We start from the raw sequence: 25,804 nt of genomic DNA on the forward strand, positions 1-25,804 counted from the left end.
CGCCAAAAACATTAAGACCTCAATAAACGCCTCTCCTACTATTTTACTTGTTTGAAAAAACAAAACACTCATCATCTTCCATCCTCCGAACACTACCAATATACTCTGTGTTTTGTTCAATAACTTGGATTTTCCATTATTATTATTAATACAAATAATTAAATAATTTAATATAGTAGCTTAATCATGCCAACACCATCACCAAAAACCAAAACTACGGAATATGAACCTCTCATCTATAGAATTGTTGCCTTCCTTCAGGTAATTCTGAGTTTGTTCTTCAACTTGACCTTAATTTGCTTAATTCCGTTCATGATTGTTGCCAATCACAGAACCAATCAGACCAATACAGAACAATTAGTAGTCTTGGGTATATGTTTAATCATTTTAACGCTCATGTCCATGGCAAAGAATGTGGGCACAGCTTTGGCTTCATGGAAAGGAACCTTCATGGCCATTCAGGAAGGATTACAGAATCACATTACTCAACAAAATCTCAGAACGAAACGATTTGCCATGATTGGCTGTGGATGTGCCATTGCTCACATGATACTTGGCCTCATTCTTTCCTATTTAGGAACTGTCTTTATTGTCATGCTTGTGGATAATTTGGATGATAGAGAATTCGATTGGGGAGTTGATAGTTTGGAATTTGATAATCCTTTTGCTTTTGTTGTGGCCATTGTCCATTTAATTTTCAATATTGCCGCATTTGGAGTATCAGTGTGGAATCTCATTTTGGTAACTCGTGAAATTGCCCACTATCACAATGTCAAACCAAGTGGTGAAGAAGAATCCCATTAAATAATTCTTAATCTCTTTCCTTTCACTTATTTTCTTATAACTTTATTGTAAACTCAAAGTGCAATTGCATCAAAGCATGCAAAAACGAAATTAAATAAAGAAAAAAATGTTACATGAAGAAATACCACCTGTTACATCATCTCTGGAAAATCACAACAATTCATCCCGAATGTTATCCATGATGAAAAATTGTAAACTCACTCCCGAATTGATCTGTGAAGAATTTGAAGGTTTATTGCAACCTGAGAGAATTTTAAATGTCTACGTGTATGGAAGTAGATTGTATGGTAAATCGGCCGATAATGATTATTATACTATCAATCAAGATTCGGATTTTGATATCATGCTTGTTTATGATTTTGATAATTTTCAGGCACCACAAAAGTTGACTTTCCTTTCGAATCAGAAGGAGAATAGAAATTCAGAGTTTTTCCAATTGGAAATTCCTCTGTGGATGAAGAGAAGAGAGAGTTTAATTGAAAATAGTGTGGAAAATTCGAATAATGCATCAGAAAATCTCAACGAGATTGAGAAATTCACACCACACATGGAGAGGCAAACACTTGAGAATGGTGAAATTATTTACAATTTCAAACAGAAACAATTTGGAGTGGATATGTGCATTTATACAAGAGAGCAATTTTTGAATCAATTGAAGAAACATCAATTTTCTGAATTGTTGGGTTTGTTTTTGGAGAGAAGCGATGAAGATTATCACAGTTTTATATTGAAAAAGACAGTTGACTTTTCTGAAGAGTTTGAAAAGAGTGGAGTTGGAATTCAGTTGAGTAAATTGAGAGCTTCGCTTAGTCAATCAGCGTCTATGGTGTGGAAATGTTGTAGATCCATGATGGAACACAGATTGGATTTAGATCCTCCAGAAGTAGAAGTATTCAAAGGCAAAAAGACACTTATTCACACTCTCAGAGTTTATCACTATGGAATTCAAATTGCCAAGTTTGGAAAGATTGTGGATTGGCATGAATGTGACAAGTATTATGATGCAATATTCAAACATCCAGAAAAGTACAATTCCTTTAGAGAATTATCTCAACAATTCAACAAGATTAGACTTGCCTTACATGATGAATTTAGAAATCTTTGTCCAAAAGATGAGACACTAGCAGAGAATGATGAGGAATAAATTTTGTACAAATATATTATTGAGAAATTTAGCTAAAATTCGAGTTGTGAGAACGAATGAAACCTAGGATTGTTAAAGAATACTATTGATCATTATTCTTCAGCAGTTTCGAGTTTTTGAATCAACTTTTCCAGAGTTTCCTTCTTCTTTGTGATTGCTTTTACAATGGCAGTTGTGTCATTTGGATCCAAAGCATCAGCAAGTTTCTTTTCCAATTCTTCAATTTCATTTGATTCTCTGTCCGCTATTGATTCAATTTCTTCCATACTGGCACGATTAATATCGTCATCTGTGAGGAAACTTGTTGAAGCAAGATGTTTGCGAAGTTCTTCAGAAATTTGTTGAACTGGTTCAACAACTGCTGCAATTGGTTGAACAGCAGGTACTGATGATTCAACAACACTTGTAGCTGTTGGTTGAGTAGTGATAGGAGTAGGTTCTGGTTGCTTCTTTGATTTTCTCTGTTGTTGAGATTGTTATTAAATCATGAAAATGGGAATTTGATACTTACACCTCTCTTCTTCTTGGCAGGAGTACCATTTTGTGATTGTGAACTAGTGGCAACAGTGCTAGTAGTTGTGGATTTACTTGGAGTATTTGGTGGAGTTTCAATAATTACCGAATCAGATGAAACAGTTGTTGCTTTAGGTGAGTGAGCAATAGAATCAGCAACCATTGTGGATGATGACCTCTTCTTTCCTCGTCCTCTTCCTCTTCCAGAACTGCCTCTCTTTGATTCTTTAGTTTGTTGAGTTGAAATATGTTCCACATTTGATGATGATGAGTGTACTGCATGTTTAACACGATGATGTACATAATTATCATTTTCACTTTCAGTTTCACTTGCAAGAGAAAAGTCAAATTGATTATTTTTATCCTCAATTTCTCTTTCAATTCTATTGAAAAAGATGATGTTAACAAAAAGTCTAATCAGATAAAAAGACATACATATTATAAACTCCAGATTGTGCAACTTGTTGAATTTTAACATCCACTTCAGAACGAAGTAATTCTGTTGAATGTCTACTCGTGGAAATGTGTAACATTTGTTGAAGTTGGGTAAGAACTTTTAACTTTTCCCAAGTAATTTCACCTTGTGCACGGAATGCACTAACCACACTACTGTATGCAGTTGTTTCTATTCAATAATGCACGTAAATATCATCCATACTTGTATCCAATAATACCTACCATATTGTCTTAAACGTTTAACGAGTTGTTTTTCAGATGACGTTATCAGAGAATCCGTATCAATCATCATGTTATCACTTCCATTTGTTGATTGTTGTTGGCTTAGATTTGTTGTGTGATCGGTGACCAAATTATTCGATGCTGATGACGATGAAGCAGTGTTATTCACGCCCGACAACGCTTCTTGTTGTTGGCTCATTTTTTTCAATAATTTATTTTTAAAAATTTAAAATTGAAAAAGTTTTCTTTTTTGTAACCGTTACGTGCACTCCCAAACTCAAATACTTATTCAAATTATTCAAAGAAACACTGTAAATATCTATAGAGAGATGAGCAAAATTGTTATTGTTATTATTTGTTGTTAAGTTTTTTACATTCTAAAGACACCGAATTGAGTTGGACTTTCAATCTTTCCATTTTCACAAGCACTCAAACTCAAACCAAGAATTCTTCTTGTGTCACGTGGATCAATGACACCATCATCCCACAATCTGGCAGATGAGAAGTATGGGTGACCTTCATGTTCATACTTGGCTCTAATACCATTCTTGAATTCTTCCATTTCTTGTTCTGGAACTTCCTTACCTAATCTCTTCATACCTTCAACCTTAACTTGGGAAAGGACGCCAGCAGCTTGTTCACCACCCATGACAGAGATTCTAGAATTTGGCCACATGTACAAGAATCTTGGATTGTAAGCTCTACCACACATACCATAGTTACCAGCACCGAAACTACCACCGAGGAGGACAGTAATCTTTGGAACCTTAGCACAAGCAACAGCCATGACCATCTTGGCACCATCCTTAGCAATACCATTGGTTTCGTATTGTTTACCAACCATGAAACCAGTAATATTTTGAAGGAACAAGAGTGGAATACCTCTTTGAGAACACAATTCAACAAAGTGAGCTCCCTTTTGAGCAGATGATGAGAACAAGATACCATTGTTAGCAATAATACCAACTGGCTTACCATAAATCTTGGCAAAACCTGTCACCAATGTAGTTCCGTATAATTGTTTGAATTCATCAAATCTACTTCCATCGACAATACGAGCAATAATATCTCTGACATCGAATGGTTTTCTACCATCACGTGGAATGATACCTAAAATTTCATCTGGATTATATTTTGGTTCTTCAAAAGATGTTGGAACTTCATTTCTATTACTATTATTCTTTCCCAAAAAGTCAGTCTTTTTCATATTGAGATTTGAAATAATTCTTCTTGTCAAATAAATAGCTTCAGTTTCATCATTGGCATAGTAATCAGTGACACCACTTTGTCTACAGTGAACATCAGCACCACCCAATTCTTCATCAGTAACTTCTTCACCAGTAGCAGCCTTAACTAATGGTGGACCACCCAAATAAATAGTACCATTACCCTTTACAATAATACTTTCATCAGCCATTGCAGGAACATAGGCACCACCTGCAGTACATTTACCCATAACTACAGCAATTTGTGGAATACCTTGAGCACTCATATTGGCTTGATTGTAGAAAATTCTACCAAAGTGAAGTTTGTCAGGGAAAACATCAGCTTGATGTTCCAAGTTGGCACCACCACTGTCAGCAATGTAAATACATGGCAAGTTATTTTGTTCAGCAATTTCTTGGGCTCTCAAATGTTTCTTTACAGTGATTGGATAATATGTACCTCCTTTAACAGTTGCATCGTTAGCAACAATTACACACAATTGATCGTGAATTTTACCAATACCTGTAATAATACCACCAGCAGGTACTTCATCCTTTCCGTACAATTCATAACCAGCCAATTGACTGAATTCGAGGAAAGGAGATCCATCATCCAACATTCTATTAATACGATCTCTAACCAAGAGCTTGTTTCTTGAAGTGTGCATCTTTCTATACTTTTCTCCACCTCCCAACTTGATCTTTTCAACCAAATTCTTCAAATCATTAACTCCTTGAATATTGTGAGTATAATTTGCCTTGTATTCGGCATCATGATGAATATTATTTTCAAGAATATTATGAGTATTTTCAGCACTTGTAATACTATGATAAAATCTATTATTATTTGATGAAGATCCAGCAGCTAATTGTTTGGCCAAAGAACCACCAACCAAACCAGAACGTTGTTGTTGGTTGAGAAGAATGCTAGAAATTTTCTTGGTTGAATTTTTAAGCATTTTTTTGTTTGTGTTTTTTATTGCAAACTCTGGCTCATATCTTCATTGCGCTCCATACTCTTTAGCAAATCATCTACACAAGCATTTGCTTACTTGAGCATAGAATGCAAGCACATACGGACTTCCAAACTTTTCCTTGGTCCATTGTTTTTTGAAAAAGTCAGTCCATTGGTCACGGATTGAAATATTGAATGTTGTTGTGTTTGTTACAAGGGAAAAATTCATTTTGATTGAATGGAAAGTTTTGAGATGGATGGAATTGTGACAATCTTGATGAAAACAAGTGATAATTATCGACTAATAACAACATTGAAAGTTTAACCAATGATGACCAATACATTTATGATCATAGATCAACTTGAATGAAACACTTTCCACTATTTTGATTTGATTCAAATCTTCTCAATCTCCTAATCACCGAAACCGCACACACAATAAGAGCAGAAAAAACAATAGAACAACAACAGTATCCAGAAGAACCCCACAACTCTTCTTGTTTTAATCGAGTGCTCGGAAATCAATAGAGGACAAGTAACAACAATGAATAGACGATCATCTTCTAATTGCTTTATCAATTATTTGCTGATGAATAGTCATCATCATGGCACTACAAGTACAATAAGGAGAACAATGATGAGGAGTTTAATGAATAATAATAGTGGATTGACAACAACAAAAACAACATTAATTAATAATAATAACCGAGGAGGACATTTGAATATATTGTCATCATCATCAGTATCTGTTAATAATAATAATAATAGGAGAGAATTTAAAACAAATTATTGGACACAAAGTAAACAGGAAAATGGGAATATTGTTGATCATTCATTGGTCGAAGCCTTGATTACTTTCGAAAGTTCGAGAAAAAGTGTAAATGATAATTTATCAATTCTTTGTAATCAGAGTGACATTACTGAAGAGAGATTGACATCAATATTAAATCAAAAGATTATTGAAAAGTTAGATCCATCAACAATATTTACAATGATGCAATTCTATGCCAAGAAGGGAAATGCTCCAAAAGTTAAGGAATTATATAGACACATCAAGAATCCAAATGAGGAATCAAAAAAGCAACTTGTTAAATTGTTGGCTTTGGCTGGTTCTAGATTGAAAACAAAAACAAATCCAGAATCAATCACACCAAAGGTGGCAAAGAATTTAATGAAAACAATGCCTTCAAATATCAATGTAGCTCATAAGAGAAGTATTTCTGAGCTTAAAGAGGTAGAGGATGCCTTGAAAAAGAAAAAAGACAGTGTATCATATACACACAGTGTTGTAATTGAAGCATTCTCAATTAGAGGTAACATGAAACAAGCTGAAACTTATTTTGAAAATATTCAACATGTGAATACTGAAGTTTTAAATTCAATGATTGATGGTTGGATTAGAACTTTGACCAAGAGTGATAAATCTCTCATTGAAGGCCAATCTGAAAACACAAGTGAAGAATCATTTAATTTTGTAAAGGGCAGAGTGAATTATTATTTTGATTTATTTGACTTGTACAAGATCAAGAGAGATGTGAGAACCTATGCCTATTTTCTCAGATTTAAATTTATTGAAGCTCTTTTCGTGGATCCTAAAGATCCAGATGTAAATTCAATTGTAGATTTAATAGAGAGTATGATAAGCAAGGATAAAATTTCACCAGACAATTATTTCGTCTCGACATTCCTTGCCAGACTGAATACCATACACTCCAAAGCCAAAGTGAAAAAGCTTTACAGTACCTATAAGAAACACCTCCTCAAAGTTAAAGTCACAAATGCCAATAATTTAGCCATCCTCACCACACTTGCCAACTCGAAATGTATTCCAGAAGCTCTTTCATTGTTTGAACACTTGAAAAAGTCACTTCCAACAAATGAAAAGACCACTGCTTATGAAATTATGATTTCCATGTTCTTGGAGAGTGATGACGAGGCAGCTATTGTGTTAATTGATGACATGATTCAAAAGAAAGTACCTAGATCCTCTAAAACTTACTACTCTGTTCTCAACTACTTTTCACAACAAGGCAATCACAAGGCAGTGTCCAAATATTTCCAACTCTTACAGGTTGAGGGGGTTTCGTTGACTCCAGAAATTCTCAAAGTATCCCTAAAGAGTTTAGCTTTAACGAGAAGTAAGAAACAAGTAATGGACATTCTCAAGAGAGCAGAAACTGAGAATTATCTCACTGAGGAAAGTTGTTCTTCATTTATTGGAACTTATGGACTTTTGGAAGAATTGGAAGAAGCTGAAAGAGTTTTCAATCTTTTCAAAGATACAAACATGCTGGATATTTACAATGAAATGTTATGTACATATGTTAATCACTCATGTGTTGGTGATGCCATCACTCTCTATTTGGATTATCCAATGAAGGGTGATATTTTCACGTATGAAACTCTTGTTGGAGCTTTGGGTATTTCAAAAGAGTATTCTGCCATTTTACAAATTCACAAAATCATGATCAAGCTTGGTATTCGACCAACTTTTAAATATTATGATCAACTCATTGATATTCTCACCAAGGAACCAGTAACGGATCCAGAAGTTAAATCCTTCCTCCAATCTCTCCCAGATGAAATGTCTCAATTCAACATTGGACAAATTGAACAATTAATCATGAGACTTTTGTTTTAAAGTATTAAAGTAAATAGTTTATTATTGATTAATAGTGATTACTAATAGGTGCTAGGTGCTAATATTCAAGGTTATTAAGAATTTAAGAGAAATGCCCCCTTTGTGGGGAACAAGATTTTTTGTTATTAGCCGTGTGCTGGTTTTTCAAACACATTTTCGCGCCAATTTTCTGACCGTTACCATTATTAAAATACTCCAAAAAAATAACAACAAGGTATGCCTCCACCTCCTCCTTCAACATCTTCATCATCAACACCAAGAGGAAAGGCAATGCGATCTGCTTTTCTACCACCCGAAACCCCATTATCAACCAAAATTAGAAAACCAATCAGGGCCACTCCTTCTTCTTCAACTTCCTCATCGACCAATGGCACTAAGCTACAAGAACAAGAACAGCTACAAGACCAATGTATTAAAGTGTACATTAGAATTCGTCCGAACGATGATCATGACCAATTACAAATTGAATTTCTCAACAATTCTTCAATTCAAGTCACGTGTAAAAATCAAGAAAAGGCAGATACACCAAAAGTATTCCTATTTGATCAGGTTTTGGATGAAAATGTTTCTCAGCAACAAGTTTTTGATTTGATTGGTGTTCCAGTTGTTGAAGAACTTCTTCAGGGGTTCAATGCTTCCATTTTAGGTTATGGACATACAGGATCTGGTAAAACATTTACAATGGGAACTAATCTTCATGAGATTGCAGATTCCTTTGAGAGTGGCAATTTGCCTGCTGCTTGTGGTTTATTGCCACGAATTGTTGAAAGGTTGCTAAACAGGAAGAAAGTGGACGAACAATTAAGCTGCTCCTTATTTGAAATTTATAATGGAGGAGTTTATGATTTATTTGGAGAGGCCAGCAAAAAGTGTAAGGTCAAGTATTCAAACGGTGTGGATGTTGTGACCAATGCTAAAAAGAAGCTTATTCATTCACTGTCTGATCTTTCTTCCATTTCGTCTGGTTTAAAAAGGAGACATCAAAGTGCAACTGGACAAAATCTATCCTCATCAAGATCACACTGCATCTTTAGATTGTTTATCACAACTGCAGACAATACTGAAAGATGCCTAAACATGGTTGACTTGGCTGGATCTGAACGTCAAAAAACTGCCAACATTCACGCTGATAAAATGTTACTAGATGAAGCAAATTACATTAATACTTCATTGACAGTTTTGAAAAGATGCATTGAAGCAGTCTATAATAATCAATCCAATACTGATAAGAAGACACTAGTTCCATACAGGGAAGATAATCTTGCCTTATTGTTGCATTCAACTTTGGAAGGAAATTCAAAAACTTTCTTTATTGGAAATATTGGAACTGCAAGTGAATCGATATCAACTTTGAATTATGCACAAACGGCAAGAAAGATTAAAAAGATGACTAGCAAGTTGAGTTCAATGTTGAAGAAGAAATCAGGAGGATTGTTTGAAGAGGAAATTGAAAAGTTAAAGAAAGAGTTGGAAGAAACTAAGGGTAAATTGGATGAGGAAAGAGATAGCAAGACCAAACATATTGAAGAACTCTCACAGAAAATTGCATTATTAGAAACTAAACAACAGGAAGCTAATGAAATTCTCAAACAATCGAATACCATTATAGAAGAGATGCAAATCAGAGACGATTCTCTGAAAGAAATTTGCTCAGAAAAAGAAGAAATTATTTCAAATCTCTTTGAAGAATTGTCAAAAGCCAGAAAAGAAAGCGAGCTCTTGGAGAAGGACAATTCAACATTGAAGAGTGAAAATTCAATTCTTTTGGAAGCAATTGAAAATCAATGTGAAATCATTAGACAACGAGATAAGGAACATGATTCAGCTTTCCAAAATTTGAAAGAGCAACTAGACGAATATCAAAAACAGTCATCCTCAAAGACTCTTACAATTCAAACTCTGCGAGATGAATTGAAAAAAAAGGACAAAATCATACAGAGAAAATCTTCAACTACTGCAGAACAACTTTATCAGACCATTGAAAATTTACTTAAAACAATTGAAGATCAAAAGAAGACAATTCACATGTTTTTGAATGGAACGATGGAAGTTGTGGATATTGATAAGGAAGAAGCTCATGATGGTAATTCATGTGATAGTGATGATGATGATGAGAAGGTGATGTCTGATTCTCCAGTTGTGAAATCAAACAAACGAAAGGTAATTTCTCCACTCCAAAATATTGTCTATGAATCAACAGATGAAAATAATGAACCAGAATGTAAATATTCAAAATCTGATTTATTAGAATATTTAAAATAAAAAATGGGAAATAGTCAACCAAGTAGAAATTTCACAAAAAATCAATTAACAACACCAGTTTCCATTCCGATATTGTTTCTTATCGGAGATAAATCAAGTGGAAAGACGCAAACTATTCTTTCATATAACCACAGTTTCGAATTAAACAGACGAACCCGACATTTAATTATTGAACTTTCGCGATGCATTCTTGGTTATGAAGCTCATCAAATTTCCAAGATTGACGAAAAACATTACAAAAGCATTGCAAAAAAGTTAAAAAAAACTTGGAATTCCAAAAAGGAAAATTCTTTAAAATTCAACGCTGAAAATTTTAAAAGAAATTTAAATTATTTTGAAATTTCAATTGAAAAACTTTTGGAAATTCTTGAAAAAATTGTAAAGGACGAATTTAGTACTGAATTGACCAATTCAGAAATTCAAATTATTGAACAAGCTCAACTATTAATTCATCCATTTGCTTATTTCCTGGAAAATTGGTCAATTGGAACACAAACTAATCAATTAGTTGAATTATGTGCAATTCCAAGATCGAAATTATCACTTGATTCAGAAACATTTTCATGGATGAAAGAAAGAGAAAATTCTGTCGTTTTGGTTTTCATTTCATTGATTGGATGGTTGGATGAAACAGAGTATAATTTTCACAATTTTGATGAGATTGGAAAGGTGCTTGGACACGTTTCGAATAAGAAATTCGAATTTGTTTTTACAAAACCAGATCTGTTGTGGAAAATTCTGGCAAAAGGAGTGAAATATAAACATCAGGTGAAAGATACAAGAGCAGAGTTATTGGATATGGAAACTAAATACGGATTCGATCGAATAGTTAGCTCAATAATTTCAAAATACGAAACTGAACTACTGGCAGAATGCAATGATGCACAGAAACCTTTCAACTATCACATAGCAAGAACCAATTCATTGGACGAAATCTCAAAAGTGATTGAAAGTGCCACTTCTGAATTTTCTCAATTTATTTCACCATTTATTATTCGAAAGACTTTATTCCAACCAGCACATTCCAATCAATTATTCTATTCAGATCTATTAATATTGTGCATCTACCCTTAATAATCCTTTAAATACAGTGAAAAATTGATTATTTTTAACAGAAACTTTCCGTAATGAAATATAACAGTTGACATTTCCATAACTCGTGTCAAGTTTCTATCCAATTCTATCTTCATATTACATGATGAAGAAGGTAGAGTAAGCAACTGCCAAACATCAAAATTTGGCCAGCTCTATACACCAAACAAACATCTTGAAAGTTTTGCAAGTTTAAATTTCAGATCTTGGAAAAAAACGTTGCAACTTTCCATAAACAGTTTCTATTGCCAGAACTGTAAAGAAAAAACCAAACTAATCTTCATAGCGCTCAAATTAAACTTTTAGCTTATTAGAAGACACAAAAAAATAAACACAATGAAGTGGTTCTCTACTACACATGTGTTTTGTTTGTTGTTGATTTTGTTGGTAGTGGTAGAAAGTGAGTTGACAATTCTGTCAAGCGAAGATTTGGCATTTGACAGTTCCAGGAGTAATCAGAGTGTTATTGAAAGGAAATTATTATCAATTGACGAAAATATAAAGAGAATCAATATTTCTAACACAAATTTCCTTCAAAATTTAGCAAATGACAATTGGCAGGTAATCGCATCAACTCAATCACTAGTAATTGTTAGTTTACAGAATTTAACAACCATTGATGATGTTCTTCTACTCGCATCACGTAAACTAATTAAAATTGGTGTACACACTATTATTGGAATAGACATTAGGTTTGTGGAGACGAAACTTCAACTAAACTCGACGAAACACTTCTACAAGACTGAGAGAATGGACAGAACATCTTCTGATTGTTGGATGGGAAATGTTTTCGAATATTTCGATGTTGTAATTTCAAGTGATTTGTTTCTTCCAATTCTCATAAGACAAAATCGAGATTGTTATGTCACAACCCCAGTGTTTAGAACATTAGATTATCAAGATTTGAGTTTAGTTTCATTTTCTCCCTTTGAAATAGTAATAGCAAACTCAAAAGCATCATTTAATGATCTTGTCACCTATCAATATGAAATAATGAACGACATGTTCAAAAATTTACAAATTTCACAACAAGTTTGTGAATCAACGACAAGTTCATACAAGGAACATGATTATTCAGTGTTGAGAATTGAACAATTTTTCACAAATATTTCAGCGGATGATTTTTTATTTATTGTGGAATATCATGCGTTGGATAATTGGACACTAAATCAAACATTTACTAATTTGGCATTTGAAATGGTGTTAAATAGAACTGGATATAGTGTTGATAAGCTCAATTCTATGAAAAGATCATTCTTTCCCACAAAATGTTACTCCTGTCTAACGTCATCTTGTATGTGGGAAGACAGAGCTAGTCCAGTAGCTTCAAATGCAGATGGTGTCAGTATTGGAGGTGGTATCTCTCTATTCATTGCATTATTTTTCTATTTTCCTTCTTTAATTCTATTCAGAAACAGAGAATCGGTCAAGATTCGTCTCATTGTTCCATACGTTTCGGTTCTGAGTCCAGTTTTCATCATGTTGATTCAGATTTTTCAACTTATCAAGCCGTGTTATTTGCTCTATCAGATTGCTGTTAATTTTCTATCCTGTTGGTCGATTATCATTTATTTTTTGATTTGTATTCGATTCGTCTTGTTGAGAAATATTTATACGCTAGTTCTGTATCTTAATGAGAGACATATCAAGATTTTAAAATGGTTAGTGAGTAAGAGAGTTGCAAGTATTGGATCCTTTCTGATGGGTGTGTTGATTGGATGTTTAGTTTCCCTCGTTCCCCTTGTTGGATTTTATGATGTAAGTTGTTATTCGAATCCCAAACTAAACATCTTCTTTGAAAATAGGAATTCTTTGGAAATCGTGCTGCCATACAATGTGCTTTCATCACCTTTGGAATCACTGTAGCCATTGCAACATTATCATTACTAGCACTTGTCATTCATTTCCTCTTCAAGATTCCAATAATTTGGAGAAGAGGTCTATTATATATTCTATTCTTTGATGATCCATTTCAAATCAAGTTTGATATTTTATTCTTCTCACTCAATACTATAGTCATTACAGTTTATTTATTCACAGAGGCGAATCAGAATTATGTTTACAGTATTTTTGCACCACTCCTATCTCACAATATTGGAATGTTGTATAGAGGAGGTTTAGTTTTGATTATTGAATGGTTTAAAACGATTTATTTTAGAAAACAACTGAATATGACTGAGAAGGAGAAAGTGGACGAATTGGTTCTTCATTTGGAAAATCCAGAATTCTTCAATTTAATGAAGGAATTTGTTGCAAAGGAAACTTCACTTGAGAACTTGAAATTTTACGAAGAATTGAAACAAATAGAAAGAATGAGTCAATCTGACAAGAATCCCAAAATCAGTCACGAAGAAATGATTCGAATAAGGGACAAGTACTTTAAAGAAAATGTTCTATACGAATTGAATATTGGAGGCCAAACTAAGCAATCGTTTCACAATCTCGTAGCAACAGCTGCAAATCCAAATGAAGAAGTTCGCCTTAAAGATTTGAAATTCATTCTCGATGAAGAATTGATGGGAAATTTGAGTGATGCCTATTTGAGATTGAAACAACAACCAGGTTTTAAGAGATGGAAAGTAGCTCACAATATTTATATTGAGGAAAAGGAATAGTTTGGGAGTTTTGGAAAAATTTGTACTTTTCTCTATCCCAAGATTGAGTTTTGATTCTTGAATTCATCTTGGTTCCTTGAAAATCAGTGAAATTACTTTTCGTTCCATTTATTGGAGGAATTCTCTGAATAGTTCACTCTCGTATTAGGAAAAGCAAACTCATTCCTTTATGAGAGCTCTATGGAACGTTGAAAACCTCATAATCAGTTTGAGAATCCATTAATGTGAAATTTTAGAAAATATTCTTTACTATTATGGTTAAAGAAATATAGTTCTGGATAATCTTTTATTCGTCAGCAATTGCTTTCATATTTTTAATTTCTTCCTCGTGTTTCTCTCTCAATTCCTTCTTATTGAGCGATTTCTTAAGAATTGCCAAGAATAAGAAAGCTGGAATTAACCAAATAAATAAAACTAAAAGTAAGGTTTGAGGAAGTTTGAGTTTGGACAAGATACTATAAACACCACTGGTCACAGAAATTCCCAAATAGGTAAATGTTGAAAAGAAACCCATAAATTCACACTTCTTTTCCAATGGAATTAATTTGCTCATTAATCCACGAGCTACACTAGCATTCCATGCATATAAAAATCCAACAACCAGAAATTGAGCCAAAACAATGTACTTTTCCACTTTCATTGAAATTGTAATAAATACTGAATTGAAGAAGAATTAGAAAATTCTCATTCAATTTGATTTGAAAACTTACTCGAAAGTGTTAAAACTCCAAAAAGTGAATTTTGACCTGCCAAAACATAAATGTCATGAACCTTGAATAATTTCTCAAAAATTACACCTCCAATCACACCACCAACCATGGCAATCTTGAAATACAAGTTCAATAACACCTCCTGTTCAAGTCCAAAATTATAAATATCAATAAAAAGAGGTCCCAAATAAATTGTCACAACAGTACCAGCTGTGGAGAAGAATAAATAGGAAAAGAGGAAAATCCAACAGTGATAGTATTGCTCATTCCTTCTCCAATGGATGAAGGTCTCAGCAAGTGATTTTAAAGATTTGGCAACCACTGCATAGACCTTTCCCAATCCTCTCAAATATTTTGGTAATTTGGAGAAACATTCAGGAATTTGCAAAGTTTGTGCTGTTTTGGCAGAAATTGGCTCTGGATTCAGAGTGACCTTATCTACACCATTTGGACTCAGAATGACAAACAGAGAGACCAGAATGGTGAGACTTGTGAAAACGAGAACCCACCAATTTTCTCTCGAAATATCCCAAACTCCTCCCGAAAAAACACTCGAAGGTACAAAGGCCAATACCAATAATCCAACAAGATTGACACCAAATCCAATGAAATTACCCAACAAACTCAAAATCATCATATTCTTCTTATCAAAACAAGGTAAGAGAGCATTATTATTCATTACTGAAAATCTCAAAAAGAACATGGCCAATATATACACAATTTCACAAATAGCCAAATGAGAAGTATAATCCTGTGGTGATTCATGTGGTAATTTATCAGTGAAAAACAATCCAATTGTTGCCAAAATACCCAAATACATTGTCACCATCATTGAACTCCTAATTAATTTCAAATTATCAACCAAAGATCCCAAAATTGGCAATGTCAATGCACTTGCCAATGTTGTCACTGTATTAATAATTGAAAATGCAGTAGAATACTCAGCTCCACTACCAGAAGCAACATTATGTAAAATCTTTGGATACAGAGCTGAATAGACAATTGTGTTCAACACATTAAAAACAATACTAAACGATAACCATCCAATTGAACTTTTCACAACATGAAACAGTATCTGTGTTCTACTACTATGACCCATTCTATTCATTCCATTCTTAGCATCATCATGTTCTGCATCATCATCATTCATCATTAATTGTTTTGATTCTTCATTATCAACAAATGATTGATCATGATGATCTATTGATTGAAAACGAGCATGATGATCATATTCATCACCTCCATCTCCTCTTTGTATCATTTCTTGTTCTTCTGTTCTGTTGTTGTTGATGATGATGTTGAAGAAGAAATGATGATGCAGAATTATTGTGATGATGAGGATGAGGATGATGATTATTGGAGAGTGATGATAGATCGGAGGGTGCCTTGACGAGTGGTGTAAATTTACTTGGCATTAATTCTTCTCTTTTTCACAACAAGTGTATGTAGTACTATTAATTATTAAATGTTTGAATATATTGAATATATTGAATTCCTCCGATGAAAATATTTGGATGAGGATGTTGGTGAGTGATGTGAAGAATCTTTTTTTCAAAGGGTTTTTTGAAAGTTGAGAAGGAGCGGTTTGGCAATGGATGTGTGAAAAGATATTTTGTAAAGATTGGTTCAGTATGTGATGATGGTAAATTGTATTGAGGCAAAGGGCAAAACGTTGAAGACATTGTTAGTGATATTGAAAAGGGGACTGTTTGATATTTAACAGAAATGGATTTTCACAAAAGAAATAGTTAAAAATAATCTCAAAGTTGAACTAGAGTCTAGAAATTCTGAAGAAGAGAGAAAGGATATCTTTTATTGACATGCATTAATGATCACTTGTTGGATTGATAGATTGAGGAGAGGCTCTCAATTATATCTTTACTCTTTGCAAGTTTTTCTTTTCCAAATTCAATCAAATAACCAATAGATCTTATCTGATTCAAGAGCAGCAAAATACAACTCATAGATATGATTGCATATAAATTATTGAAACTACAATAAATCAAAGCAATAAAGTTCAGTAAAGTGTATATTAACATGCCTAGAGGATCTCTTGTTGCCATTGAATAAAACCCACATAAAACTGCCAACAAAAGCAAAATACGTATGAGTGAAAAACTATAGTTAAGGGGAGGAGAAAATCTGGAAAAACAAGATAAGATCACCAAAAATCCAATTAGCACCAATTGAAAGGAGAACATGTTTCCTAATTTCGAAAATCGGTACTGATTTGGAAAGAGGCAATCAGTGGTTCAATATGTTTGGCAAACATGTCGTAAAGTGGTGTCGTGTTGCTTTCAGAGTTGAGCAAGATTGGTTCTGTATGTCGAGACATTTTTTAAGTTGCTTTCAACCAACTAGAATAATACGCATGCACCTTCTCTGATTGGTCCAAATACGAACTTTACAAAAAATGAATACGTATCTATATTGTCTTGATGGTGAGTTTGATGATAGGGAATGTTTGGGTGTTGAGGATATGCAAGAGCGCATCATTGTCGAATCTAACCAGTTTAAAAATTAAATCATCCCAGTAGTGAAATGTACAAAATTGGTAGTGAGGAAGTTGTGGAAATTTGGAGCGAATTTTTGAGATTATTGTTGAGAAGTTAGATTCTTGTAGAGTGTTAGAAATGAGAACTGTTTCGTCTTGGAAAGTGGCATAAACCACAACCCTTCTATCAATAGATTGATTACTACCACTACTTGCGATTCTTGTCTGAATATTTAACTGTTCCATTGTCGGCGTGCTTGTAGAAAGAAATATCTCTTCATAATCTTTTAAAGTCCTAGATGGGATTGGAAGAGCTGTTGAGGGTGTGAAATACGAAGTGTTTGCATTCTGAACTTCATTCTCTAAGGTGGTGACAATAGTTTCATGACGTTCATAAAAGATTGGTTTGATCGTAGAAACATCAACTGGTGCATTACGCTTAATATCAGTTTCATTCGACAGTGGTGTTTTAGCATTTTTCTCTTCTTCTATTTTATGAATCTCTGAAGCAGTACGGTTTTTGAACAGTCTTTGATTATTTGGCAGTTCCTTATTAATTTTTTCTTTTGAAATGGGTGTCTTTTTTGGAGAGGAGGTTTCTTGTTTCCTCTTTTTTCTGTGCTTTTTCAAAGGGCCAACAATCTGTCCAGCCAACCGTGGATCGTTGGAGGTAGCTGACCTTGTCAATTTAATTGGTGCACTACTTCTTGTTCTCCTAGTATTTGAATTTGGATGTGAGGAATTTGACTCATCATTGTATTCACTATCAGATTCAGAATTAGAGTATAATGAAGAAGACGATGATGAATCTGACTCACTCTCTGAAGATTCATTCAATACTACCTTTGGTTTTCTTCCTCGTTTAGCCTTCACCTTCCCAATATCACTGGTTGACTCTTGTGAGAAATCAAAACTATGTTGTTTGGCTATTGCTTTGGCAACCTCCACAACTTGTGGTGTCAATTTGGCATAGAATTCTTCAATTTTCTTCAAATAATCCTTTTTAAATGCTTCCTTCTCCTCTTCAGAACCACTAACTGATTGAAGGCTTTTTTTAATAATTGTAGTAATTTCTCTTCTAGCCTTTATCACATCTGCATTATCCTCGATCTTATTAGATATAGAACGCCACAAATTAGAAATAAATGAATTATTCTCTAGAAGAAAGGGGGCTGGCAATCCCGAAAGGAATTTGAATAGTTTGACATATTTGCACTCACCACTCGAATGGTGGGTAAATATACAGTGAGGACATCTCATGGCAAATTTTGAGTCGTCAATTGCCCCTTTCTCTGAACTCTTTTCATTCTTCTTTTCAACAAATAAAACAGGCTGTTCCTCAGGCTGCACTTGCTTGTTCATATCGGAAATCTGCTCCATTCTTCTTTAAACAGATTCTGTAAAATCAATTTATATTTAATAATTTAATAAATTAAAAAAGGGGTAGAAATTAATAATGGGTTGATGGGTTGTCACTGATAAAAAGCCTTGTTCATCAGTGTTTGCTATTATTTTTTTAAAACAAGGCTTGATTGATTTGGGGATTTGTCTTTTTAGTGACAACTCTAGCCGCACAGAAGTAATGAAGCTTTCAATGAAAATGGTCTTTATTTGTACAATGTGGTATTTTACAACATTTTTATAATTACATCAATATACAATGTGTTATCTACAAGGAATCCACTCTGGGGGTCATTTAATCTTTCTAGAGCGAGTAATTGTTGCCTACCTAAACTGGCACTATCTTTTTGAAAGTGTTCATTGAAACATTCGTGTTCTACTGATAGATTTTGCATGTCTTTCTGGTTGACCACTCTGAGGGTAAAGTCACAATAGGCACTCGATTGATTATTATTCTCAATGACCAGACTCAAAAATACACTTATATGAGTATTGAATGAATCTCCCAAAGGATAGAGAACTACTTTCCATGTATGTCCACCAATTTGAATTAATGGAGAGCTAACATGTTTCTTACTAATTTTAGAATAGTTTGGAATTCTCCAACGATAGTGGGCATGAGCATTTTGTTTGAATACTTGAACTACATAAATTCCCTTTCTATTTGGATTAATTCTTCCTTCATCTCCTCTCAATACTGCTCTCCTATTCTTGACAAAACTTGTTTCATTGGTACTATAATATTTGTAAGCCTCAAAAAGTAATTCGTGAGGAACAATATCCAAAGGTTCCACAGAATTCAATAAATATTCAGGTTTAATGAGTGGGAATCTGATAAAGTCGACTACATTCTTAATGATATCTCTCACAGATAATGTAGAATCTTTTCGGTCAATCCTGATCATACCCCAAGAAACTACCTTTTCTATTTCAAATTGTTAACAATTAATGATTATAAAGAACTTACCAAATAAATATTCTTCCTTTAAATTTAAATAATCCGATTGAAGAACTTCAATTAATGAATCCTCAGAAAGTAGAGTGAGGAAAGTATCATTTTCAAAACATTCATCCACATGATCTAATGCCACACTGTAAATAATTATTACTAAATATAATAAAATTACCTTCAATAAATCTCAAACATAATTTCTTTAAAAGAGGTAATTCAAGCTCTCCTGCTGCATCAATCAGAGGTACAACATTTGCAGCTGAAATTTGTACTTTTCCACAATAAATAAATCTCAAAACTTCCTTGAACACTATTTCCAAATTAATTTTAAAGATTAAAAACCATAAAACCCACCATTTGGAAGAACATTTGGCTTCTTGATTGGATTTTCTTCAGAACTGTTACTCTCACGAAATCCGAGAGTGAACATGTTACGAAAATATGGACAACGAGCAGCTAGGACACATTTGTGTGCTGATATTAATTCCTGATCATGATGTTCAGATCCAACAAGAAAGAAAACATCTCTGAAATGTTCCATCTGATATAATTGTTCAAAATCCGTACTCAATGTACTAGTATCTTGTAAATCAGTTCCGACTAATCCAAAAATTTGATCACCATAATTTTGACTAATATTCAAATCGGAATCATCAAGATTTGGAGTCTCCACACCATTAGGTTCATCAACAGCTGATCCTAGTTGATGAACCATTTTTTTCTATTTAAAAATAAATTGTTTAATATTAATAAATAATATTTTAAACAATGTTGTAAAACTCCCAATCCATCGTATTCATATAATTAATGAATTTATCAATAGGATACCTGTTAAGGATGAATATTAAAAATTGTTTTTGTTAACATTTGTATGATGATCACGTTGGCGCCAAAACCATGTACAATTCCTACATCATCTTTTTCACCTCAAAGCCTCATCATACAACAATAAAAGAAAAAAATGTCTACAAAAGGTGAATCGACCCGTTTGAAACCAAAGAATGCACCTCTCATTGAGGAAATTAGTGATGATGAAGAAGAAGTCACAATTGAAGAAGAAAAACCAAAGATTTCAAAGAGACAAGAAAAGAGGGAGAGAAAGGCTTCAAGAATGATGGATCCTGCTGCTACTGAAGACAATGATTCCGAAGAATTAAAAGCCCTCAAAAGAGAAGTTCTCAAAAAAGCATTCAGCACATTTAAAGAGACTGAGGAAAAGAAACAAACAAACAAGTCAGCAATTGCCTACAACTTTATTGTCTTTGTTTTCATTGTCTCAGTGCTATCCTTATTTATTTTTCAAGCATTTATCATGAAGATTGCACCAACAGATGTAATTACTCCAAAAGAAACTCAGGAATTATTCTCTGGCAACAGCTCAATCAAGGCCTTTAATATTCTATTAGGTATGGCATACTCTCCTAGACTTACTCTCCTCTATTTGGCTGTCACTGATAGACAAGTTATTGTGGATCTTTTTGACAAGTCTGGATTAGTTTTTGGAAAGGACAAGAACAGCTATCTTGATTTGAGTCTTAAGGTGATGGGGTGTGCCATCTCTCCACGTTTATTCTTCATTTTACAGAGTGCCAACGTGTTGATTGATAGACATTATGATCTTGTTGAGAGTGGAACAGTTTTTTCTGTAATTTCAGAACAACTTCAAGACTTTGGAGGTCTCTACTCTTTGGTTACTGACTCCTTCTGGAAGAATGACAAGACATTTGAGACTCTCTTCTTTTCATTCTCAATTTTCTGTCAAGTAGTATTTTTAATCTTTGACTTTGCTTCGAGAATTGGATTTTTCAAGAGAGGAGTTAAATTCTTAATCATGCTTCTCCTTTGGGTTGTATTGAACTCTTACTTTATCCCTCCAATGATTTTGTCTTACATGTTCAAGATTACCTATTTCATTCAGCCTGGATTAACTTTGATCATGTACTTGACTGAAAGTTTGGAAATCAAATACGAAAAGCAATTACTCGATTCTCAAGAAAGAGAACAAAGAGAAGCCTTCTTAAAGGATGCTCGTGAAACTTTGAAAAAGGCTCAACAATCCAAAAAGCAAGAATAAAGGTTCAAATATTTATTATTTTTTAAAAGTACCTCCAACTTTCACAATATCATAGGTGCTTACTGTCAAGGGTAAGTATTTCAATATGAATCATCAACCCTGTTACAAAACTCTTAAGAATATTTATTAATAAAAATTCAAATAAAAAATGCAAGAACAATTCACCACACGACCAATCTATCAAAAACTGATAACGGAAGTTTATGAAGATAGGTTGAGACAATTAATAGAAGAAAGAGATACCCTTTCGGAAAAGTTTTTAAAGTTGTATGTGCTTGTTTAAATATGTATTGTGTAGGAATTTAATTCATGATCAATAGTCAGGAATTAGCTGTGCAATTACAAACAATTAGTAGTAAGAAGGAATTTAATACTCTGGTGGATGTCGGAAGTAATTTCTATGTTCAAGGACATGTGTAAGTGTAAAGATGATGAAATTAAGTTGATTTATATAATTTTGGGGATAAATGATTGTTGAACGCTTTAAATTGGTTAATTTATGGATTGGATAAACAGACCAAGTACGGAAATTGTTTATTTAAATATTGGATTAGACTTCTTATCGGAATTCAAGCTAGCAGATGCTATCAACTTTGTAAATAATCAAATCAAAATTTTGGACGACATGATTGAAGATAAAAAGCAAAGAGCCATAATTTTGGAACAAAACATTCATCTTGCATTGACTAATAATGGATTTGAAAAGTAAATTTATTTTGGCTAGTTCCTCACTCGACCAAATCATCAATTACTTTTTCATTCTTTTCAACAAATCCTGGAATGCTCTTTTCACCAATACCAATTTTGGTGAGCTCGTTAATGGATTTGAATGGTCTGTGTTCGATAATCTTTTCAGCCTTTTTATCACCAATAGTGACAAGCCTCTTCAATTCTTTAACTTCATTTGATTCATCATTGATATATTCCAATATCTTTTCAGCAGTTGAGCTACTCTTTAAAGATGCTGGTTTGGATTTTGTTGCTGTCTTTTTCTTTGGTTTCTCCTCTTCTTCATCTTCATCGACCATCTTGTCGTTGTTAACTTGTTTCTCCTCTTCTTCATCTTTGTAAAGTGCCTTGGTTCTTTCTTCATTCTTGATTCTTCTCTTCAACTTTTCAACCTTTCGTTGGAGTTTTTCATTTGTTGGGAGAAGAGCAAGAGCCTTTTCCAAGAGTTCCAAAGAACCTCTCTCATTACCTTCCTTCTTTAAAATGGCTGCTTCCTTAATGTGATTTCTTGCAAGAGCCAGTTTGTCCTCTTTCGTCAACATTCTTCCAGAATCCAATGTCAAATCCATGGACTTGTTAATGGCAAAAGTGCTAATCTCCAGAAGAGCTGCATTATCGAAGAATACTGCACCAGCTTCCTGCTTTGGTTTCTTTCCTCTTCTGACGGCCTTTGGCACAAAACTATTCTTTTTCTCCTCTTCTTCCACTTGCTCTTCTTGTTCATTTTCAGAATCAGAATCTTCTGCTGAAGATCTCTTTCTTTTTGGAGCAGTATTCTTCTTGGTAGCTTGTCTTGTCTTTGGCTTTTCCTTTACAGGAGAAGGTACATTGGTCTTGGTGTAAATGATGGATTCTTCGATTTTAGGATCAAAGATAATTCCTTCCAATGGTTGTACTGGTTGTATTTTAACAGGTTTAGGAAGTGTAGTCTCTGTTGTGATCTTTTCAAGTAATGGTGAAGGAGTAATAATGATTGGTTGAACTGCAGTTGATGTCGACAATTCGTTATTCTTCTTTTCGAATAAATCATCTGTTGTAACATTCTCCAAACCTCCCAATATAGTGTGGAAATCATCAACAGGGAAGAGTGTAATATCCTTCTCCTTGATTGGGGAAATTGCTGAAAGATCCAACTCTGGAAGGGTTGACTTAGTTGACGAACCTGGCTTAGTAATACCTCTTGATTGCAAGCTCTTTAACCTTTGATTTCTTGTTGGAGTTTTGTTATTTACATGATTAGGTTTTTGATTAGATAAATTAGTTTTTGGTTTTTGATCTGACAATGTTTGAGGTGATGGTACTTTTCTTTGTGCACTCAGGTTTAAGGTTGACTTGGTGTTTATCTTAGAGAGTGAGGTTGTCTTAGATGCAGCTAGTGATGGTGTATTGTTGCTAGGTGTGGAAGGAACTTGATTTTCCTTTCCTAATTGCTTGTTGGCAAATGATGGTGTCGAATTCATAGTGTTGGTATTAAGAGTAGAGAGTGGAGCTCTGTTGGACGATGTTGCTTTGAAAGTCTTAGCCAAAGGTGTAGTGGTAGTAGATACAGATATCACTTTGCTCATTACAATCTCTGGTGTTCTTGAGTCCTTCTTGTTTGAGGACTTTGGAGCTTGGAATGAAGAGGTTGTTGGTTTAGGAGTAGTTGTTGATTGCTTTTGGAAGAGAGGTGGAGTTGGGAGCGAATTCATTGTCTTGACACTCATTGGGGTAGAGGAGCTCTTCTTTGTGGAAGTGAGTGGAGTTGAACCAACACTCTTAGCAGAGCTAGGAGTTGAGCTAGTTGATTTGGATGGAGTAATCTCGTCTAAATCATTTAACATGGCACTCAATTTTCTCTTCATGTCCATAAAATCTGAACCATCAGAACTGACCATTGTATTAGATGAAGTATTCGAAGCTCCTGTAAGTGCCAAATGTTCCAACTTGGCCAATCTATCCAAAATCTCATCTTGCAACGAAATACTCCTCTTCAAAATTGGATTCAAAATGCCTTGTTTCAAATCTTCTTGTGCCTTCTCCAAGTCTTCTTTTGTTGCAAAATTGTTTGGAGCTAAAAGCATCATTTGGTTAATATAATCAGCTCCAGACAGAGATTTAGATGTGGAGGTGACTCCAATCTTCTTTTGCGACATTAATTTTTCCTTTTCCAATTGCAAAAGTTTCAATTGTGTATCCTTATCAGCTCCATATCCTATGTTTGCCATATTTTCCAAGGCTTTTCTTTCTTCCTCATTTTCAAAGTAGCTGGCATTTATCACAGGCTTATTTACAATGGATTGTGATTTCATACCAAATCTCAGGGATTTGTGAGTATCTACATAGTGTTCAGTAAATGGAGAAACATTGACAACCATGATTGCTTGAGAAGATCCACCGAGAGAATCTTGTAACAATCGTGTAAGTTTGCTGTCACGATACGAAACCTTTTGATTCTTGGAATTTAATTGATCTACAACCTTTCTCAAGCTGAATAAGGATGTATTGATACTACTCGATTCTGCCAACCTAGCACCAGTATTACCAGTCTTTCTATTATCTTCAGAACCAGCCAAATCTATTAAATTAATCTTACCAGTGAGCCATTGACCTGATCTAGGATCCTTATTTTTCACAGTAAGTGTTAAAATAGCATGAGATCGAGAAGATTGCACGTTGAGTTTCGTTGAGGCAACCTTCCTATTCTTCATACCCACTTGATAAAATTCCTCACAAAATCCATCATAGGACGTTATTGATTTGATAGTTAGTCCCTTAACAATAATATTCTTACTCTTATCTTCATGGAGAGGTAAATCCTTTCCAAGAGATGTGGTTGAATCTTTCGAAGAAACCAACAAGTCAAAGACCTTCTCGTTATAAATCTCCAAGTAGGAAACAGATAATTTACAGAGTGGAGCAGAACTATCTGGGCCCTTTCTCCTTTCCACTTCAAATAATAATTGTTGTACTGTTCGAGGAATAAGGCCCATATTTTCCAAAGTTTCACCACCCTGCATGGTGTGAGTTTTACCACTTCCAGTCATACCATAGCAAAACACTGTTGTATTAAAACCATCAAAGAGAGTGTCCACTATTGGTATTATTTCGTTTTGGAAGATTTCATCTTGTGTGGAGGATTCATCATAGGTGGCATCGAATTCAAAACGAATTTCATCGCCAGGATTTCTTGGATCCTTCATGTACACTATATTGTTCAATGATTGTTGTTGTTGTTGTTCTGATTTGCCAACACGACATGTTTGAAAGCCTGATTTTTCAACTTCACTGGGCAGAAGAGGTCGGATACGAGAGGCAACTCTTACCTTTCTTCCACCTGTTGTTGATGTGTTATTATTACTAGTAGTGGTGGTGCTGTTGTTGGATATTGATAAACTTAATGATGGCGAATCGTTGTGTACCATAAAATTTGCCGAGCAACCACGAGGACTCTTTGCAATGCACTGTGTTGACATTTTTTTGGTTCTTATTTTCTTCAACGGTTTGTGTTTTGAATTTTTGGCGGGAAGAAGTTGAACGAATGAATTGGGTTTAT

At 34.1% G+C, this 25,804-nt stretch overlaps 12 protein-coding genes across 12 annotated transcripts; 6 read left to right on the forward strand and 6 right to left on the reverse strand.

Moving 5' to 3' along the window:
• Nucleotides 1–186: 186 nt before the first annotated feature.
• NAEGRDRAFT_67015 (uncharacterized protein) lies at nucleotides 187–804 on the forward strand (the record flags this gene model as incomplete). Its single annotated transcript, XM_002677644.1, has 1 exon — nucleotides 187–804. The coding sequence occupies one exon, from the start codon at nucleotides 187–189 to the stop codon at nucleotides 802–804; it is 618 nt and encodes a 205-aa protein (XP_002677690.1).
• Nucleotides 805–985: 181 nt separating this feature from the next.
• Nucleotides 986–1,928, forward strand: NAEGRDRAFT_67016 (uncharacterized protein; the record flags this gene model as incomplete). Its single annotated transcript, XM_002677645.1, has 2 exons — nucleotides 986–1,830; nucleotides 1,871–1,928. 2 exons carry the CDS (start codon nucleotides 986–988, stop codon nucleotides 1,926–1,928), a joined length of 903 nt encoding a protein of 300 aa, XP_002677691.1.
• Nucleotides 1,929–2,040: 112 nt separating this feature from the next.
• On the reverse strand, nucleotides 2,041–3,338 carry NAEGRDRAFT_67017 (uncharacterized protein; the record flags this gene model as incomplete). Its single annotated transcript, XM_002677745.1, has 4 exons — nucleotides 2,041–2,409; nucleotides 2,460–2,844; nucleotides 2,897–3,086; nucleotides 3,140–3,338. The coding sequence occupies 4 exons, from the start codon at nucleotides 3,336–3,338 to the stop codon at nucleotides 2,041–2,043; spliced, it is 1,143 nt and encodes a 380-aa protein (XP_002677791.1).
• A 131-nt stretch (nucleotides 3,339–3,469) lies between these two features.
• On the reverse strand, nucleotides 3,470–5,303 carry NAEGRDRAFT_36506 (3-methylcrotonoyl-CoA carboxylase beta subunit; the record flags this gene model as incomplete). Its single annotated transcript, XM_002677746.1, has 1 exon — nucleotides 3,470–5,303. One exon carries the CDS (start codon nucleotides 5,301–5,303, stop codon nucleotides 3,510–3,512), a length of 1,794 nt encoding a protein of 597 aa, XP_002677792.1. The 3' UTR covers nucleotides 3,470–3,509.
• A 540-nt stretch (nucleotides 5,304–5,843) lies between these two features.
• NAEGRDRAFT_67019 (uncharacterized protein) lies at nucleotides 5,844–7,940 on the forward strand (the record flags this gene model as incomplete). Its single annotated transcript, XM_002677646.1, has 1 exon — nucleotides 5,844–7,940. One exon carries the CDS (start codon nucleotides 5,844–5,846, stop codon nucleotides 7,938–7,940), a length of 2,097 nt encoding a protein of 698 aa, XP_002677692.1.
• Nucleotides 7,941–8,156: 216 nt separating this feature from the next.
• On the forward strand, nucleotides 8,157–10,228 carry NAEGRDRAFT_79561 (kinesin-1; the record flags this gene model as incomplete). The annotated part of the gene is made up of 1 exon (XM_002677647.1): nucleotides 8,157–10,228. One exon carries the CDS (start codon nucleotides 8,157–8,159, stop codon nucleotides 10,200–10,202), a length of 2,046 nt encoding a protein of 681 aa, XP_002677693.1. The 3' UTR covers nucleotides 10,203–10,228.
• A 1,816-nt stretch (nucleotides 10,229–12,044) lies between these two features.
• Nucleotides 12,045–13,909, forward strand: NAEGRDRAFT_67021 (uncharacterized protein; the record flags this gene model as incomplete). The annotated part of the gene is made up of 3 exons (XM_002677648.1): nucleotides 12,045–12,775; nucleotides 12,899–13,052; nucleotides 13,100–13,909. The coding sequence occupies 3 exons, from the start codon at nucleotides 12,045–12,047 to the stop codon at nucleotides 13,907–13,909; spliced, it is 1,695 nt and encodes a 564-aa protein (XP_002677694.1).
• A 257-nt stretch (nucleotides 13,910–14,166) lies between these two features.
• NAEGRDRAFT_79562 (major facilitator superfamily permease) lies at nucleotides 14,167–16,124 on the reverse strand. Its single transcript, XM_002677747.1, has 2 exons — nucleotides 14,620–16,124; nucleotides 14,167–14,566 (listed from the first exon to the last, which is right to left on the reverse strand). The coding sequence occupies exons 1-2, from the start codon at nucleotides 15,878–15,880 to the stop codon at nucleotides 14,196–14,198; spliced, it is 1,632 nt and encodes a 543-aa protein (XP_002677793.1). The 5' UTR covers nucleotides 15,881–16,124; the 3' UTR covers nucleotides 14,167–14,195.
• A 920-nt stretch (nucleotides 16,125–17,044) lies between these two features.
• Nucleotides 17,045–18,493, reverse strand: NAEGRDRAFT_48726 (uncharacterized protein; the record flags this gene model as incomplete). The annotated part of the gene is made up of 1 exon (XM_002677748.1): nucleotides 17,045–18,493. The coding sequence occupies one exon, from the start codon at nucleotides 18,491–18,493 to the stop codon at nucleotides 17,045–17,047; it is 1,449 nt and encodes a 482-aa protein (XP_002677794.1).
• Nucleotides 18,494–18,741: 248 nt separating this feature from the next.
• NAEGRDRAFT_67024 (uncharacterized protein) lies at nucleotides 18,742–20,181 on the reverse strand (the record flags this gene model as incomplete). Its single annotated transcript, XM_002677749.1, is given in 4 exon segments — nucleotides 18,742–19,439; nucleotides 19,482–19,622; nucleotides 19,642–19,776; nucleotides 19,821–20,181. The coding sequence occupies 4 exon segments, from the start codon at nucleotides 20,179–20,181 to the stop codon at nucleotides 18,742–18,744; spliced, it is 1,335 nt and encodes a 444-aa protein (XP_002677795.1).
• A 246-nt stretch (nucleotides 20,182–20,427) lies between these two features.
• NAEGRDRAFT_48727 (uncharacterized protein) lies at nucleotides 20,428–21,540 on the forward strand (the record flags this gene model as incomplete). The annotated part of the gene is made up of 1 exon (XM_002677649.1): nucleotides 20,428–21,540. One exon carries the CDS (start codon nucleotides 20,428–20,430, stop codon nucleotides 21,538–21,540), a length of 1,113 nt encoding a protein of 370 aa, XP_002677695.1.
• Nucleotides 21,541–22,240: 700 nt separating this feature from the next.
• Nucleotides 22,241–25,724, reverse strand: NAEGRDRAFT_79563 (kinesin-6; the record flags this gene model as incomplete). Its single annotated transcript, XM_002677750.1, has 1 exon — nucleotides 22,241–25,724. The coding sequence occupies one exon, from the start codon at nucleotides 25,722–25,724 to the stop codon at nucleotides 22,269–22,271; it is 3,456 nt and encodes a 1,151-aa protein (XP_002677796.1). The 3' UTR covers nucleotides 22,241–22,268.
• Nucleotides 25,725–25,804: the final 80 nt, after the last annotated feature.

This window comes from Naegleria gruberi (assembly GCF_000004985.1).
Source record: "Naegleria gruberi genomic scaffold NAEGRscaffold_21, whole genome shotgun sequence".
NCBI lineage: Eukaryota > Heterolobosea > Eutetramitea > Acrasida > Naegleriidae > Naegleria > Naegleria gruberi.